At 50.4% G+C, this 15,081-nt stretch overlaps 1 protein-coding gene across 1 annotated transcript in view; it reads right to left on the minus strand.

The window, feature by feature from the left end:
• LOC115082189 (zinc transporter ZIP4-like) overlaps positions 1 to 15,081 on the minus strand; it is a gene marked incomplete at its 3' end in the record, with an annotated part of 70,042 nt that overhangs the window by 11,381 nt on the left and 43,580 nt on the right. Inside the window, exons 5-6 of the mRNA XM_029586440.1 lie at positions 7,855 to 7,959; positions 6,497 to 6,548 (exon numbers count right to left, since the gene is read on the minus strand). Coding sequence (XP_029442300.1) covers positions 6,497 to 6,548; positions 7,855 to 7,959 — 157 coding nt within the window. The remainder of the gene's footprint in view (positions 1 to 6,496; positions 6,549 to 7,854; positions 7,960 to 15,081) is intronic.

A 15,081-nucleotide genomic window follows, 5' to 3' on the forward strand; every position in this document is an offset into this window, starting at 1 on the left:
TGGCTCTACCACGCGCCTGTAGCTAGGCCTTGGAGACTGGCTCTACCACTCGCCTGTAGCTAGGCCTTGGAGATTGGCTCTACCACGCGCCTGTAGCTAGGCCTTGGAGACCGGTGTTGCTGTGGTGCTAAGCTTAGCTAGGCCTTGATGACTGTCTCTATTACTAACCTTAGAAAGGGCTTGTGATTGGCTCTACCACTACCTTAGCTAGGCCTTGGTGACCGATGCTTCAAACCTGTGCTAACCAACTGCTTTGGGTGTCTGTTCAGCAAGGGAAGATGAAGAAGCTCTTTCTTAAAATGCTTTGCAACTGCAGATATTTTTGTGAGTTTGCAGCTGAAACTCTGGTAACAAATAAGTAAAACAGATGCACAGCTGCGTCCTGGTTTCATTGATGAAAATGTTGCTAAGTGGAAATGGGCGCTTTGGGTAAATATTCCGGCTGCTGTCCCTTTCCGTGAAAATTCAAAAGAAAAAGTGAACGATCAGGCCCAGCAAGCTCCATGAGGCCTCTCCTACCACAACCAGCTCTTACTTTACTAAGACAACTTTCAAAGCATTTTGCCCGTGTTACTTCGCTGCCCGAGGATTGCAGTGGGAGCACTGAGAGGAGAGGATCCCCTTGCTGATCCCCCGAGGTCCGCTGTGTAGCTCTCCCCTCCGAGAAGCCGCTCTGGCTCGTTGGGTGGACCCAGCCCTTCTGACTGTCCTCGGTCGTGTGAGACTCCTGAGAGGGGAGGATCCCCTTGCTGATCCCCCCCCCCCCCCGAGGTCCGCTGTGTAGCTCTCCCCTCCGAGAAGCCGCTCTGGCTCGTTGGGTGGACCCAGCCCTTCTGACTGTCCTCGGTCGTGTGAGACTCCTGAGAGGAGAGGATCCCCTTGCTGATCCCCCGAGGTCCGCTGTGTAGCTCTCCCCTCCGAGAAGCCGGTCTGGCTCGTTGGGTGGACCCAGCCCTTCTGACTGTCCTCGTCGTGTGAGACTCCTGAGAGGGGAGGTCTGAGAGCAGGAGTCGAATCTCTGGGGACCGCGGCTGGAGGAGGTAGGAGAGAGAACGTCTTGGCTCCCCTGGACATTGTGAAACCCGCGGAAATAACACGGGAGTTCCTCTGGGACGTCACGGCAGAATGGCGCAATCATGTAGAGCACAGGCTCGATCACTGGGAACACTTGAGAAAAAATTGGACTCGGTAGAAAAAGATCTCTCAGAGCTGATACAGGATCCTGCTAATACTGTACAAGACTTGTCTGACACTATTAAAGGAGCTGAAGATACAAATAACAACATCCTCGTGAAGGATGGCAGAATATCTCTGAGGGGACTTGAATGGATAGAAAATTACCTGAGACATTTGAACGTGAGGACGATAGATTTCCCCAAGATTATGGGTGAAGCGTCACTTGTGACTTTCAAAAGATTATGTGAATGAGGCTCTAAAAATGCCTAAGGAAATGTTACCGTCGGTGAAAAAAAAGAAATGTATTTTTACCAGTAAGAAGGAGTCTCTCTCTCCCAGACACCCAAATTTAACAGATTACTTGGAGAGCTCTGATAGGGAAGTCGCACAACGTGCAGATTCTCTTTATTTCTTTTTCTTTTTTTTAGCGAGTATGATATGACGGAAGCATAACTTTAAGAATATAAATGTTTCCTTCATGGGAGGAGTGGTTGGGGTCTCCCCGGGCTTTTCAAGAAGCACTCAGCAACGTAGGAAATCTTTCTTCTCCATGCGCCCCCAAGCGTTGGATTAAGGGAGCGACTTTCCTACTTCGTATATGAAAATTAGCTGGAAATAACATAACATTTTTTCCTGCCAGAACCATTGAGACGGTTCCTAAATGGGAGTGCATAGGGCTGCAGAGATGTGGGATCTAATAATTAATGATGCGGAGTGACCGGCGGAGCGCACTGTTACCCCGCGATTGGATACGCGTTTTCGACGTGTTTTCAACGCGTTTTCGACGCACATCAAAAATGCGCGTCCAACCCCCCTGAACCTAATAGCACCCGCAACATGCAAATAAATGTTGATGGCCCTGTTAGTCCTTCCCGCGCGATTCAGTAAGTAAAATGTGCAGCCAAACCGCACATTTTACTTTCAGAAATTAACGCCTACCCAAAGGTAGGCGTTAATTTCTGCCAGCACCGGGGAAGTGCACAGAAAAGCAGTGAAAACTGCTTTTCTGTGCACCCTCCGACTTAATATCATGGCGACATTAAGTCGGAGGTCCTGAAAGATAAAAAAAATAAAAAAAAAAATTTTTGAAATGGGTCCGCGGCTCATGGGTTGAAAACTGGACGCTCAGTTTTGCTGGCGTCCGATTTCCGAACCCGTGGCTGTCAGCGGGCTCGAGAACAGACACCAGCAAAATTGAGCGTCGGCTTTCAAACCCACTGACAGCCGCCGCTCCTGTCCGGAAAAGAGGCGCTAGGGACGCGCTAGTGTCCCTGGCGCCTCTTTTCGCCGCGGGCCCTAATTTAAATAAACTAATTTAGTGAATCGCGCGCACAGGAGATTTCGCTCGCTCTCCCGCGACTTTTACTGTATCGGCCCGAATGCAATTATGAAAAGAGAAAAGTTGATTCATTAAGATAATGTTACATTCATTCACGTATATGTTACTAATGATGATGATTATTATTATTTCCTTGTTTCATTTGCAAAGGAATTCTTTGTATTTAATTTGTAAAAGGTGGATAAAGGTCAGTTACTCACCTTGGAAAGGTGTTGGGGGGTCGTGTGATTGATTTGATTAGGGACCAACAGATGACCAAGTCGCAGCTTTACAGATGTCTTCAGTGCAGGTGGCACTTAAGCCCCCCCTGCTTCTCAATGGGTAAAGTGGAAAAATCTAGCTGGGGGATTTCTCTTATTTTGTTTTATTGTCTGTAACGTTTCAGGTAGATTTTTAAATGTTGCACGTGCAAAAAATGACCCCATACGCGCGTATGTGGACCGCACGTGAGCCACGAGGATTTAAAAACGCCGCACGTATACATTAGTGTGCGCTTCAAAAGCTCATAGGGCAGGAGGGGGTCACGTGACGAGCTTCCAGAGAAAACGTGTGGTGGGGGGTTGACTCCCTCTGCTATTAATAATTTTTTGAATTCGTTTTTCTGATCCCCGAGGCAAATCGCGTATTAAAACGAAGGAGAACGTCAGAGAAATCCCTACCGGGGCTTTGGGCAGAAAAAAAAATAATAAGCAACAACAAACGGTGACACAAAAAAGGGAATGGATAAAGGAAGTCAGCAGAAAGAGAGAGACTGAGGAAGAGCGGCCTGCACTACCGAGCCCCCAAGACTCAGAGCGAGCGCTGCAGAAAATGCTTAATAAAGCTGACGGTTGTGATAGAAAAAGTGGCCACTCTGGCGAACTCGGTACAAGAGAATTCAGCCCCTTTATTGATGAAACGGCGGTCACACGAGTGAGCGCGAAGACCGAGGCACTGGAACGTAAATACGGGGCCTTGGCTGAGAAATTAGACTATTTATAGAACCGTGGGAGACGGAAATACCTGGGTACAGGTAAAGATCCTGTGCAATTCTACTCAAAATGGCTGCCGGGCGAGCTTGGCCTAGAGCAGAAGAATGGCCCCTGTGAAAACCGAGCAGAATGATCGGGCCTTAGCGGCCTCGCCAGCAGCAGGGCGGGAGGCCGCGAGCAGCTATCATTCCATCGCATAGGTACGTGGAAAAGGCTGGGATAATGGCCAGGGCAAGACAGCAAGAAGAGATCACACGCAATGAGAAAATAATCTATATTTTTCAGGACTTTTCTGAAACCGTGCAAAGAAGACGCGCAGCCTTCCATGAGGTAAAACCTACATTGCGGGAGAGGGCGATCCCTTATCCAGCTCGCCTCGGGGTTACCGTGACGAAGAAAACTTAGCTAAAAATATAAGTGGAAGCGGTGAAAGAATCTCTGAATAAGCGAGTGCCAAAACATTCTACTTGAGATTTACTTATTCATGGCTGCTCTGAACCTGTAAGCGTGGCGGGCAATTCAGAGGGCGAGGAGGGCAGCTACCGATTGAAAACGGTACAGACTAACCCCAAAACTTTCTTATTTTTGTACAAGTTCTGTCTGTCTGTCTGTGGGTTGGACATATCTAGTAGCAGCTTATAATTATTTTTGCTGGGACAATGTCTTCGTGCAAGTTGCTATTTTTTTTCAGAATCATTCTAGCATATTTTGTCCAGCCACTTTGGATGACGTGGATTGGCGTGTTTTTTGACAAAGATGTATAGGAGATAAAAGTTGAGACACAGGAATTAAAAATGTGCCTTTTTGCAGATGGATATACTGTTTTTGGCCAATGCTAGGTCCGCTATACGGCCGATCATGCAATATTTTTGCGCTTTCCAATCCTTTGCTGGGTTAACAATAAATTTTGATAAATCAGAAGCTGTAAATCAAGCTGTGATGGATGCATGGAGGGGTGAGTTCCCCTTCCATTGGCCTCAGTGTACTCAAATTACATTCCCTTTCAAGGAGATGTTTTGCTGTTGGGAGGAATGGATGCATTACGTCTAGATGCTCGTCATTGATGACGAGTCAATATGTTTTCATCTCAGTAGCTCTTCTACTAGCGCATGAATGAATATTGAAAGAATCGATATTAATGAAGCTTCTCCATCTATTACGCTTTGGAGAGAAGAAATGACTGCCCTTAAGCAAACGGAAAGATATGACGTATGTTTATTGGTGCATAAAGTACCGGCTGAACATATGAATATTTGGCAATGATTCTACAACATCTTATCCTTAGTGGGGAAAAGCAGACTTGCAGAGCTGGGTTATTCTCCACGATGGAAGTTGGATGACAGAAAAGGGTCATTTGCCTCAGTTAGGGGGGAGAGGTGATGAGTGAAGTATGAATGACGGACGAGTGAGCTTAGGGGATAAAGGGGCGGGGTCATTTTAAGCTGGGTCGGGAGGGGTTTTCCCCATGTTATATTTAATTGAAAATTGATAGGGACAAAGTGTGGAAAGTTTGTTTTGTGTAACAGCTTCAGTGAAATATATTAGTTCTCTCTTTAATGAATGCTACAGATTGTTTCCTTTTGCTAAGATCAAAATAAAAATGATTTTGATAAACCTTTTAGCTTGATTTATGTATTGTATTTTTAGAATGATTGTGCACCACTTTGATTCTTGGACCAGGAGCAATTTATAAGAAAATGTAAACAAATAAATTGAGCCTTGACAAAGTCTGCAAGCTTTAAGCCAGCCAGCACTTAATAGAGTGAGAAGAGAAGGAAAGAGAGGTTTTTGCCTCTGACAGACTTGTTTTGTCTTTGCCTTGGCCGCCTCCTAGCTTAGGAGGGCAGTGGCCCCTGCCTGAGGGCACTGGGATGCGGGGCTGCTTTGCTCGGCGTCCAGCTGAAGTGGGGGCTGTAGTTGCCCGGGTGTAGGAACTGATTTGGAGAATTTTCTATTTTCCTGTCACCAGGAAGGGAGATTGACACAGAGTTTGGGACGGCGAGAGGACCAAGGCACTTGAAGTTTTGTTGATTTTGCTCCGAGAGACTGAAAGATTTACTTTTTGTGAGTTTTCTGACTTCGGTAGAGATTTCCTGACTTACGGTTGAGTTTATTTGAACTCCATTTCAAGCCTCCAGCCCACTGGACATGGAGGGGCGAGTACCACTGCGAGAGGGCCTGAGTGGAGCTCGTGTTTCTGGAGGGACTGCGTGAAGGTGCGCGACCCAGAGGCCCCACAGGCCACTCCCAGTGCTAAACACCCAGAGCAGTTAAGATTGGACCTGGGACCCCGCGTGGCCCCCGAATTCTGGAGAGCAGCTGAAGAAGGGGTGGCCCCATGTGTGCTGAATTATAGGAGAAGGCTGACGTCAGCCACGCGTCCCCGCTCATCGAGGGAGAATCCTCCTCAGACCTGAAGGGAAACTGTTAAAGCTGTAATGTCTAGGCGGATGCATGGACAGCAGCGTTTGACGTGATTTCACTACGAAGGGGATTGTGTCTTTGCTTTCTATTTGCATTTTATTTATTGTTTAATCTTTCTTTGGTTTTCTATGACTATGAATGTCGTACGCACTGGATAATTAGATTATGGAAAACAAGAAAGTACAAATAAATAAATAAATTCAGCTGGATGCGAGCAGAGGAGTTTTAGCCTCCCACGTGCACCACTTCTGCCACAGAGAGAGCCGGTGGCCGTGGCAGAGGTGAATTTGGAAACCACGTGTGTACATTTACGTTTGGAAGATGTACACGGGTGCTAGGTCTGCCACTAGCATGTACTCTATACCATTACTCACATACGTGTAAGGGAACGTGCACATGGCCATCTTGTGTGGGCTTGTATATTGCACTTACAATTTGGCTACAGGAGTCCAAGCTGCAGGGCTGAGTCTGCTCTCTCACCTGCCTCGGCCTGCAGGATTCGGGCTGAGACAGAGGCTTCTGCTCGCATTGGGCAGGCTAAGGCCACCTGCAAGAGCCACAAATGTGCTGGGAGACAGATCTTTACCTCGGCTGAGTCTTGGGGGTGGTTTGGCTGCTTCCAACTCTGTGTTGCTGACCTAGAAAACAGAGAGATCCATGAGCATGAGTCATTATAGCAATGCAGAGGGTGTTACAAATGAGAGAAACTGTACAAGTCTGGGACTCCCCCTGTCAGGCCGGGAAGAGGGGCTCTCCCCACCTGCACATGCCTCAGGCAGGGAAAGAGTCTGTGCCGTGGGATAACCCTGGTTCTGGCTCTCCTCCCGTCAGAGAGTAACCCAGATCTGCGCTGTCCCTAGTGAGATGGGTTGCTCTGGGATTGAGGCTGTCTCTTAATGCAGAATTCCCACAATCTATGCTAGGGCGTTCCCAATCCTGCCCTGCTGACCCCACAGCCTCACGCTTTCAGGATAGCCCTGAGGATCATCATCGCCTGGTGAGACCTCACTTGGGACACTGAGTACAGTTCTGGAGACCCCACCTTCAGAAGGATAGAAACAGGATGGAGTCAGTACAGAGGGAGGCTACTAACATGGGCAGTGGTCTTCTTTCTAAAGCAGATGGGGATAGACTTAAAGGTATAAACATGTACAGCCTGGAGGAGAGGGGAGAAGAGAGGGTGGAGGAGAGAGAGTGTGAGGATTAGTAGGAGGGAGAGGGTGGAAGGGGGAGACTCAGGAGTAATCTTAGGAAATATTTCTCTCTCTCTCTGTGGAGGAAGGGATCTGGAGGCTGGGTTCTCTCTCTCTCTCTCTCCCCGAAACGTTCAAGAGCCGTCGTAACCAGAAACCAGGCCTCGTCTGTAGCAGACCCTGCTTGTGCAACTCACTCCCTAACCAACCAAGAGGCCTCTCCTCTTCCAAGCAACCTGAAAAGGCTTTAAAACCCCTATTTGTTCCCCTTAAGCCTCTACTCAAAAGCAGCAGCAGAGCTCTGGCCCTCGCCGTCTCGAGGAAATGGCCGGAGCACTGTCGGCCTGAGTTCTGCGTTTTATCTGTGCTCACCTTGAGGTTCTGCACTGCGCAAGATAATAAAACGTTTAAAAGAAATAAATACTCGTTCTCAAAAGAGAATCTAAGCCCGATTCCAGAAAAAAGTAAAGAAATCAAATATTTCTTCGAAACGCAATGCAGGGATGTCTCTCTGGAGGGAGGCGAGATGTCCCCCTGGAAAGAGGCGAGATGTCTCTCTGGAGGGAGGCGAGATGTCCCCCTGGAGGGATGTCTCTCTGAAGGGAGGCGGGATGTCCCCCTGAAGGGAGGCGAGATGTCCCCCTGGAGGGAGGCGAGATGTCTCTCTGGAGGGATGCGGGATGTCCCCCTGCAGGGAGGCGGGATGGAGGGGTCGAGGGCAGGGGCTGGAGGTGTGCAGAGCTGTTCTTACCAGGTCTGCTTCGGACGTGCACTGCTTTTTCTTCTTCCTCTCGTTATGAAAAACCTGCAGGGATGCCCCGTGATCACAGTGACCGTGGCCGTCGTTCTCCACCTCCTGAAAAACAAAAAAAAACATAAGAGAACATTTTGAGGCACAGAGCAGAGATGGGGAGTGCGAGGAGGAGTGAGGAGGCTGAGGTCTCCTCTCCTTTACATGGCCAATGAGAGGGAGAGAAATGAGCGGTGCTAACGTCACAGTAACTCCCTAACCACAGCTGAAAAGGACCAGGCCCTCCCCCAGCTTCCCCTGCCAATATCTGCCCCAATGAGAGAGAGAGAGAAATGAGCGGGTGCTAACGTCACAGTAACTCCCTAACCACAGCTGAAAGGTCCAGGCCCTCCCCCAGCTTCCCCTGCCAATATCTGCCCCAATGAGAGAGAGAGAAATGAGCGGTGCTAACGTCACAGTAACTCCCTAACCACAGCTGAAAAGGACCAGGCCCCTCCCCCAGCTTCCCCTGCCAATATCTGCCCCAATGAGAGAGAGAGAAATGAGCGGTGCTAACGTCACAGTAACTCCCTAACCACAGCTGAAAAGGACCAGGCCCTCCCCCAGCTTCCCCTGCCAATATCTGCCCCAATGAGAGAGAGAGAAATGAGCGGGTGCTAACGTCACAGTAACTCCCTAACCACAGCTGAAAAGGACCAGGCCCTCCCCCAGCTTCCCCTGCCAATATCTGCCCCAATGAGAGAGAGAGAAATGAGCGGTGCTAACGTCACAGTAACTCCCTAACCACAGCTGAAAAGGACCAGGCCCTCCCCCAGCTTCCCCTGCCAATATCTGCCCCAATGAGAGAGAGAGAAATGAGCGGTGCTAACGTCACAGTAACTCCCTAACCACAGCTGAAAAGGACCAGGCCCTCCCCCAGCTTCCCCTGCCAATATCTGCCCCAATGAGAGAGGGAGAAATGAGCGGTGCTAACGTCACAGTAACTCCCTAACCACAGCTGAAAAGGACCAGGCCCTCCCCCAGCTTCCCCTGCCAATATCTGCCCCAATGAGAGAGAGAGAAATGAGCGGTGCTAACGTCACAGTAACTCCCTAACCACAGCTGAAAAGGACCAGGTCCTCCCCCAGCTTCCCCTGTCAATATCTGCCCCAATGAGAGAGAGAGAAATGAGCGGTGCTAACGTCACAGTAACTCCCTAACCACAGCTGAAAAGGACCAGGCCCTCCCCCAGCTTCCCCTGCCAATATCTGCCCCAATGAGAGAGAGAGAAATGAGCGGTGCTAACGTCACAGTAACTCCCTAACCACAGCTGAAAAGGACCAGGCCCTCCCCCAGCTTCCCCTGCCAATATCTGCCCCAATGAGAGAGGGAGAAATGAGCGGTGCTAACGTCACAGTAACTCCCTAACCACAGCTGAAAAGGACCAGGCCCTCCCCCAGCTTCCCCTGCCAATATCTGCCCCAATGAGAGAGGGAGAAATGAGCGGTGCTAACGTCACAGTAACTCCCTAACCACAGCTGAAAAGGACCAGGCCCTCCCCCAGCTTCCCCTGCCAATATCTGCCCCAATGAGAGAGAGAGAAATGAGCGGTGCTAACATCACAGTAACTCCCTAACCACAGCTGAAAAGGACCAGGCCCTCCCCCAGCTTCCCCTGCCAATATCTGCCCCAATGAGAGAGAGAGAAATGAGCGGTGCTAACGTCACAGTAACTCCCTAACCACAGCTGAAAAGGACCAGGCCCTCCCCCAGCCTCCCCTGCCAATATCTGCCCCAATGAGAGAGGGAGAAATGAGCGGTGCTAACGTCACAGTAACTCCCTAACCACAGCTGAAAAGGATCAGGCCCTCCCCCAGCTTCCCCTGCCAATATCTGCCCCAATGAGAGAGAGAGAAATGAGCGGTGCTAACGTCACAGTAACTCCCTAACCACAGCTGAAAAGGACCAGGCCCTCCCCCAGCTTCCCCTGCCCCAATATCTGCCCCAATGAGAGAGGGAGAAATGAGCGGTGCTAACGTCACAGTAACTCCCTAACCCACAGCTGAAAAGGACCAGGCCCTCCCCCAGCTTCCCCTGCCCCAATATCTGCCCCAATGAGAGAGAGAGAAATGAGCGGTGCTAACGTCACAGTAACTCCCTAACCACAGCTGAAAAGGACCAGGCCCTCCCCCAGCTTCCGCTGCCAATATCTGCCCCAATGAGAGAGGGAGAAATGAGCGGTGCTAACGTCACAGTAACTCCCTAACCACAGCTGAAAAGGACCAGGCCCTCCCCCAGCTTCCCCTGCCAATATCTGCCCCAATGAGAGAGAGAAATGAGCGGTGCTAACGACACAGTAACTCCCTAACCACAGCTGAAAAGGACCAGGCCCTCCCCCCAGCTTCCGCTGCCAATATCTGCCCCAATGAGAGAGGGGAGAAATGAGCGGTGCTAACGTCACAGTAACTCCCTAACCACAGCTGAAAAGGACCAGGCCCTCCCCCAGCTTCCCCTGCCAATATCTGCCCCAATGAGAGAGAGAGAAATGAGCGGTGCTAACGTCACAGTAACTCCCTAACCACAGCTGAAAAGGACCAGGCCCTCCCCCCAGCTTCCCCTGCCCCAATATCTGCCCCAATGAGAGAGGGAGAAATGAGCGGTGCTAACGTCACAGTAACTCCCTAACCACAGCTGAAAAGGACCAGGCCCTCCCCCAGCTTCCCCTGCCAATATCTGCCCCAATGAGAGAGACAGAAATGAGCGGTGCTAACGTCACAGTAACTCCCTAACCACAGCTGAAAAGGACCAGGCCCTCCCCCAGCTTCCCCTGCCCCAATATCTGCCCCAATGAGAGAGAGAGAAATGAGCGGTGCTAACGACAGAGTAACTCCCTAACCACAGCTGAAAAGGACCAGGCCCTCCCCCAGCTTCCCCTGCCCCAATATCTGCCCCAATGAGAGAGAGAGAAATGAGCGGTGCTAACGACAGAGTAACTCCCTAACCACAGCTGAAAATGACCAGGCCCTCCCCCAGCTTCCCCTGCCAATATCTGCCCCAATGAGAGAGGGAGAAATGAGCGGTGCTAACGTCACAGTAACTCCCTAAACACAGCTGAAAAGGACCAGGCCCTCCCCCAGCTTCCCCTGCCAATATCTGCCCCAATGAGAGAGAGAGAAATGAGCGGTGCTAACGTCACAGTAACTCCCTAACCACAGCTGAAAAGGACCAGGCCCTCCCCCAGCTTCCCCTGCCAATATCTGCCCCCAATGAGAGAGGGAGAAATGAGCGGTGCTAACGTCACAGTAACTCCCTAACCACAGCTGAAAAGGACCAGGCCCTCCCCCAGCTTCCCCTGCCAATATCTGCCCCAATGAGAGAGAGAGAAATGAGCGGTGCTAACGTCACAGTAACTCCCTAACCACAGCTGAAAAGGACCAGGCCCTCCCCCAGCTTCCCCTGCCAATATCTGCCCCAATGAGGAGAGAGAGAAATGAGCGGTGCTAACGTCACAGTAACTCCCTAACCACAGCTGAAAAGGACCAGGCCCTCCCCCCAGCTTCCCCTGCCAATATCTGCCCCAATGAGAGAGAGAGAAATGAGCGGTGCTAACGTCACAGTAACTCCCTAACCACAGCTGAAAAGGACCAGGCCCTCCCCCAGCTTCCCCTGCCAATATCTGCCCCAATGAGAGAGAGAGAAATGAGCGGTGCTAACGTCACAGTAACTCCCTAACCACAGCTGAAAAGGACCAGGCCCTCCCCCAGCTTCCCCTGCCCCAATATCTGCCCCAATGAGAGAGGGAGAAATGAGCGGTGCTAACGTCACAGTAACTCCCTAACCACAGCTGAAAAGGACCAGGCCCTCCCCCAGCTTCCCCTGCCAATATCTGCCCCAATGAGAGAGGGAGAAATGAGCGGTGCTAACGTCACAGTAACTCCCTAACCACAGCTGAAAAGGACCAGGCCCTCCCCCCAGCTTCCCCTGCCAATATCTGCCCCAATGAGAGAGAGAGAAATGAGCGGTGCTAACGTCACAGTAACTCCCTAACCACAGCTGAAAAGGTCCAGGCCCTCCCCCAGCCTCCCCTGCCAATATCTGCCCCAATGAGAGAGAGAGAAATGAGCGGTGCTAACGTCACAGTAACTCCCTAACCACAGCTGAAAAGGACCCGGCCCCCCCCCCAGCTTCCCCTGCCAATATCTGCCCCAATGAGAGAGGGAGAAATGAGCGGTGCTAACGTCACAGTAACTCCCTAACCACAGCTGAAAAGGACCAGGCCCTCCCCCAGCTTCCCCTGCCAATATCTGCCCCAATGAGAGAGAGAGAAATGAGCGGTGCTAACATCACAGTAACTCCCTAACCACAGCTGAAAAGGACCAGGCCCTCCCCCAGCTTCCCCTGCCAATATCTGCCCCAATGAGAGAGGGAGAAAATGAGCGGTGCTAATGTCACAGTAACTCCCTAACCACAGCTGAAAAGGACCAGGCCCTCCCCCCAGCTTCCCCTGCCAATATCTGCCCCAATGAGAGAGGGAGAAATGAGCGGTTGCTAACCTCACAGTAACTCCCTAACCACAGCTGAAAAGGACCAGGCCCTCCCCCAGCTTCCCCTGCCAATATCTGCCCCAATGAGAGAGAGAGAAATGAGCGGTGCTAACGTCACAGTAACTCCCTAACCACAGCTGAAAAGGACCAGGCCCTCCCCAGCTTCCCCTGCCAATATCTGCCCCAATGAGAGAGGGAGAAATGAGCGGTTGCTAACGTCACAGTAACTCCCTAACCACAGCTGAAAAGGACCAGGCCCTCCCCCAGCTTCCCCCTGCCAATATCTGCCCCAATGAGAGAGGGAGAAATGAGCGGTGCTAACGTCACAGTAAACTCCCTAACCACAGCTGAAAAGGACCAGGCCCTCCCCCAGCTTCCCCCTGCCAATATCTGCCCCCAATGAGAGAGAGAGAAATGAGCGGTGCTAACGACAGAGTAACTCCCTAACCACAGCTGAAATGACCAGGCCCTCCCCCAGCTTCCCCTGCCAATATCTGCCCCAATGAGAGAGGGAGAAATGAGCGGTGCTAACGTCACAGTAACTCCCTAACCACAGCTGAAAAGGACAAGGCCCTCCCCTAGCTTCCCCTGCCAATATCTGGCGCAATGAGAGAGGGAGAAATGAGCGGTGCTAACGTCACAGTAACTCCCTAACCACAGCTGAAAAGGACCAGGCCCTCCCCCAGCTTCCCCTGCCAATATCTGGCGCAACGTGCAGGTCACGCCTAGGCCGCATGATAAGCGAGGTAATGTTTACAGTCACAAAGCAGCTGCCAAACCCCTGACGCCTTCAGTACCCGCAAGCTCTCGTTTAAATAAATAATAAACAGCTCACAGCCAAGCTTGGCACAAACGTCTCGACTTTAGACCCGTAGGCCCAGGATTTTGAAGGAGACCTCCCCATCTTCTTGCCTTTCTTACAGTTCCTGAGCCTGAGCAGAGAAATAGTCACCCAGGAGGCAGATGTGAGCTGGGTGATTGCATCTCCTCATCCTTACACTGCTGAATTGTTTCTGGGTTTTGTAGAAATCGTCACCCAGGAGGCAGATGTGAGCTGGATGATTGCATCTCCTCATCCTTACACTGCTGAATTGTTTCTGGGTTTTGTAGAAATCCTCACCCAGGAGGCAGATGTGAGCTGGATGATTGCATCTCCTCATCCTTACAATGCTGAATTGTTTCTGGGTTTTGTAGAAATCCTCACCCAGGAGGCAGATGTGAGCTGGATGATTGCATCTCCTCATCCTTACACTGCTGAATTGTTTCTGGGTTTTGTAGAAATCCTCACCCAGGAGGCAGATGTGAGCTGGGTGATTGCATCTCATCATCCTTACACTGCTGAATTGTTTCTGGGTTGTGTAGAAATCGTCACCCAGGAGGCAGATGTGAGCTGGATGATTGCATCTCCTCATCCTTACACTGCTGAATTGTTTCTGGGTTCTGTAGAAATCGTCACCCAGGAGGCAGATGTGAGCTGGATGATTGCATCTCCTCATCCTTACACTGCTGAATTGTTTCTGGGTTTTGTAGAAATCGTCACCCAGGAGGCAGATGTGAGCTGGATGATTGCATCTCCTCATCCTTACAATGCTGAATTGTTTCTGGGTTTTGTAGAAATCGACACCCAGGAGGCAGATGTGAGCTGGATGATTGCATCTCCTCATCCTTACAATGCTGAATTGTTTCTGGGTTTTGTAGAAATCGTCACCCAGGAGGCAGATGTGAGCTGGGTGATTGCATCTCCTCATCCTTTCAATGCTGAATTGTTTCTGGGTTTTGTAGAAATCCTCACCCAGGAGGCAGATGTGAGCTGGATGATTGCATCTCCTCATCCTTACACTGCTGAATTGTTTCTGGGTTTTGTAGAAATCGTCACCCAGGAGGCAGATGTGAGCTGGATGATTGCATCTCCTCATCCTTACACTGCTGAATTGTTTCTGGGTTTTGTAGAAATCGTCACCCAGGAGGCAGATGTGAGCTGGGTGATTGCATCTCCTCATCCTTACACTGCTGAATTGTTTCCGGGTTTTGTAGAAATCGACACCCAGGAGGCAGATGTGAGCTGGGTGGTTGCATCTCCTCATCCTTTCAATGCTGAATTGTTTCTGGGTTTTGTAGAAATAGTCACCCAGGAGGCAGATGTGAGCTGGGTGATTGCATCTCCTCATCCTTACACTGCTGAATTGTTTCTGGGTTTTGTAGAAATCGTCACCCAGGAGGCAGATGTGAGCTGGGTGATTGCATCTCATCATCCTTACAATGCTGAATTGTTTCTGGGTTTTGTAGAAATCGTCACCCAGGAGGCAGATGTGAGCTGGGTGATTGCATCTCATCATCCTTACAATGCTGAATTGTTTCTGGGTTTTGTAGAAATCGTCACCCAGGAGGCAGATGTGAGCTGGATGATTGCATCTCCTCATCCTTACAATGCTGAATTGTTTCTGGGTTTTGTAGAAATCGTCACCCAGGAGGCAGATGTGAGCTGGGTGATTGCATCTCCTCATCCTTACACTGCTGAATTGTTTCTGGGTTTTGTAGAAATCGTCACCACAGGAGGCAGATGTGAGCTGGATGATTGCATCTCCTCATCCTTACACTGCTGAATTGTTTCTGGGTTTTGTTAGAATAGTCACCCAGGAGGCAGATGTGAGCTGGATGATTGCATCTCCTCATCCTTACACTGCTGAATTGTTTCTGGGTTTGTA

Source organism: Rhinatrema bivittatum, unplaced genomic scaffold, assembly GCF_901001135.1.
Source record: "Rhinatrema bivittatum unplaced genomic scaffold, aRhiBiv1.1, whole genome shotgun sequence".
Lineage (NCBI taxonomy): Eukaryota > Metazoa > Chordata > Amphibia > Gymnophiona > Rhinatrematidae > Rhinatrema > Rhinatrema bivittatum.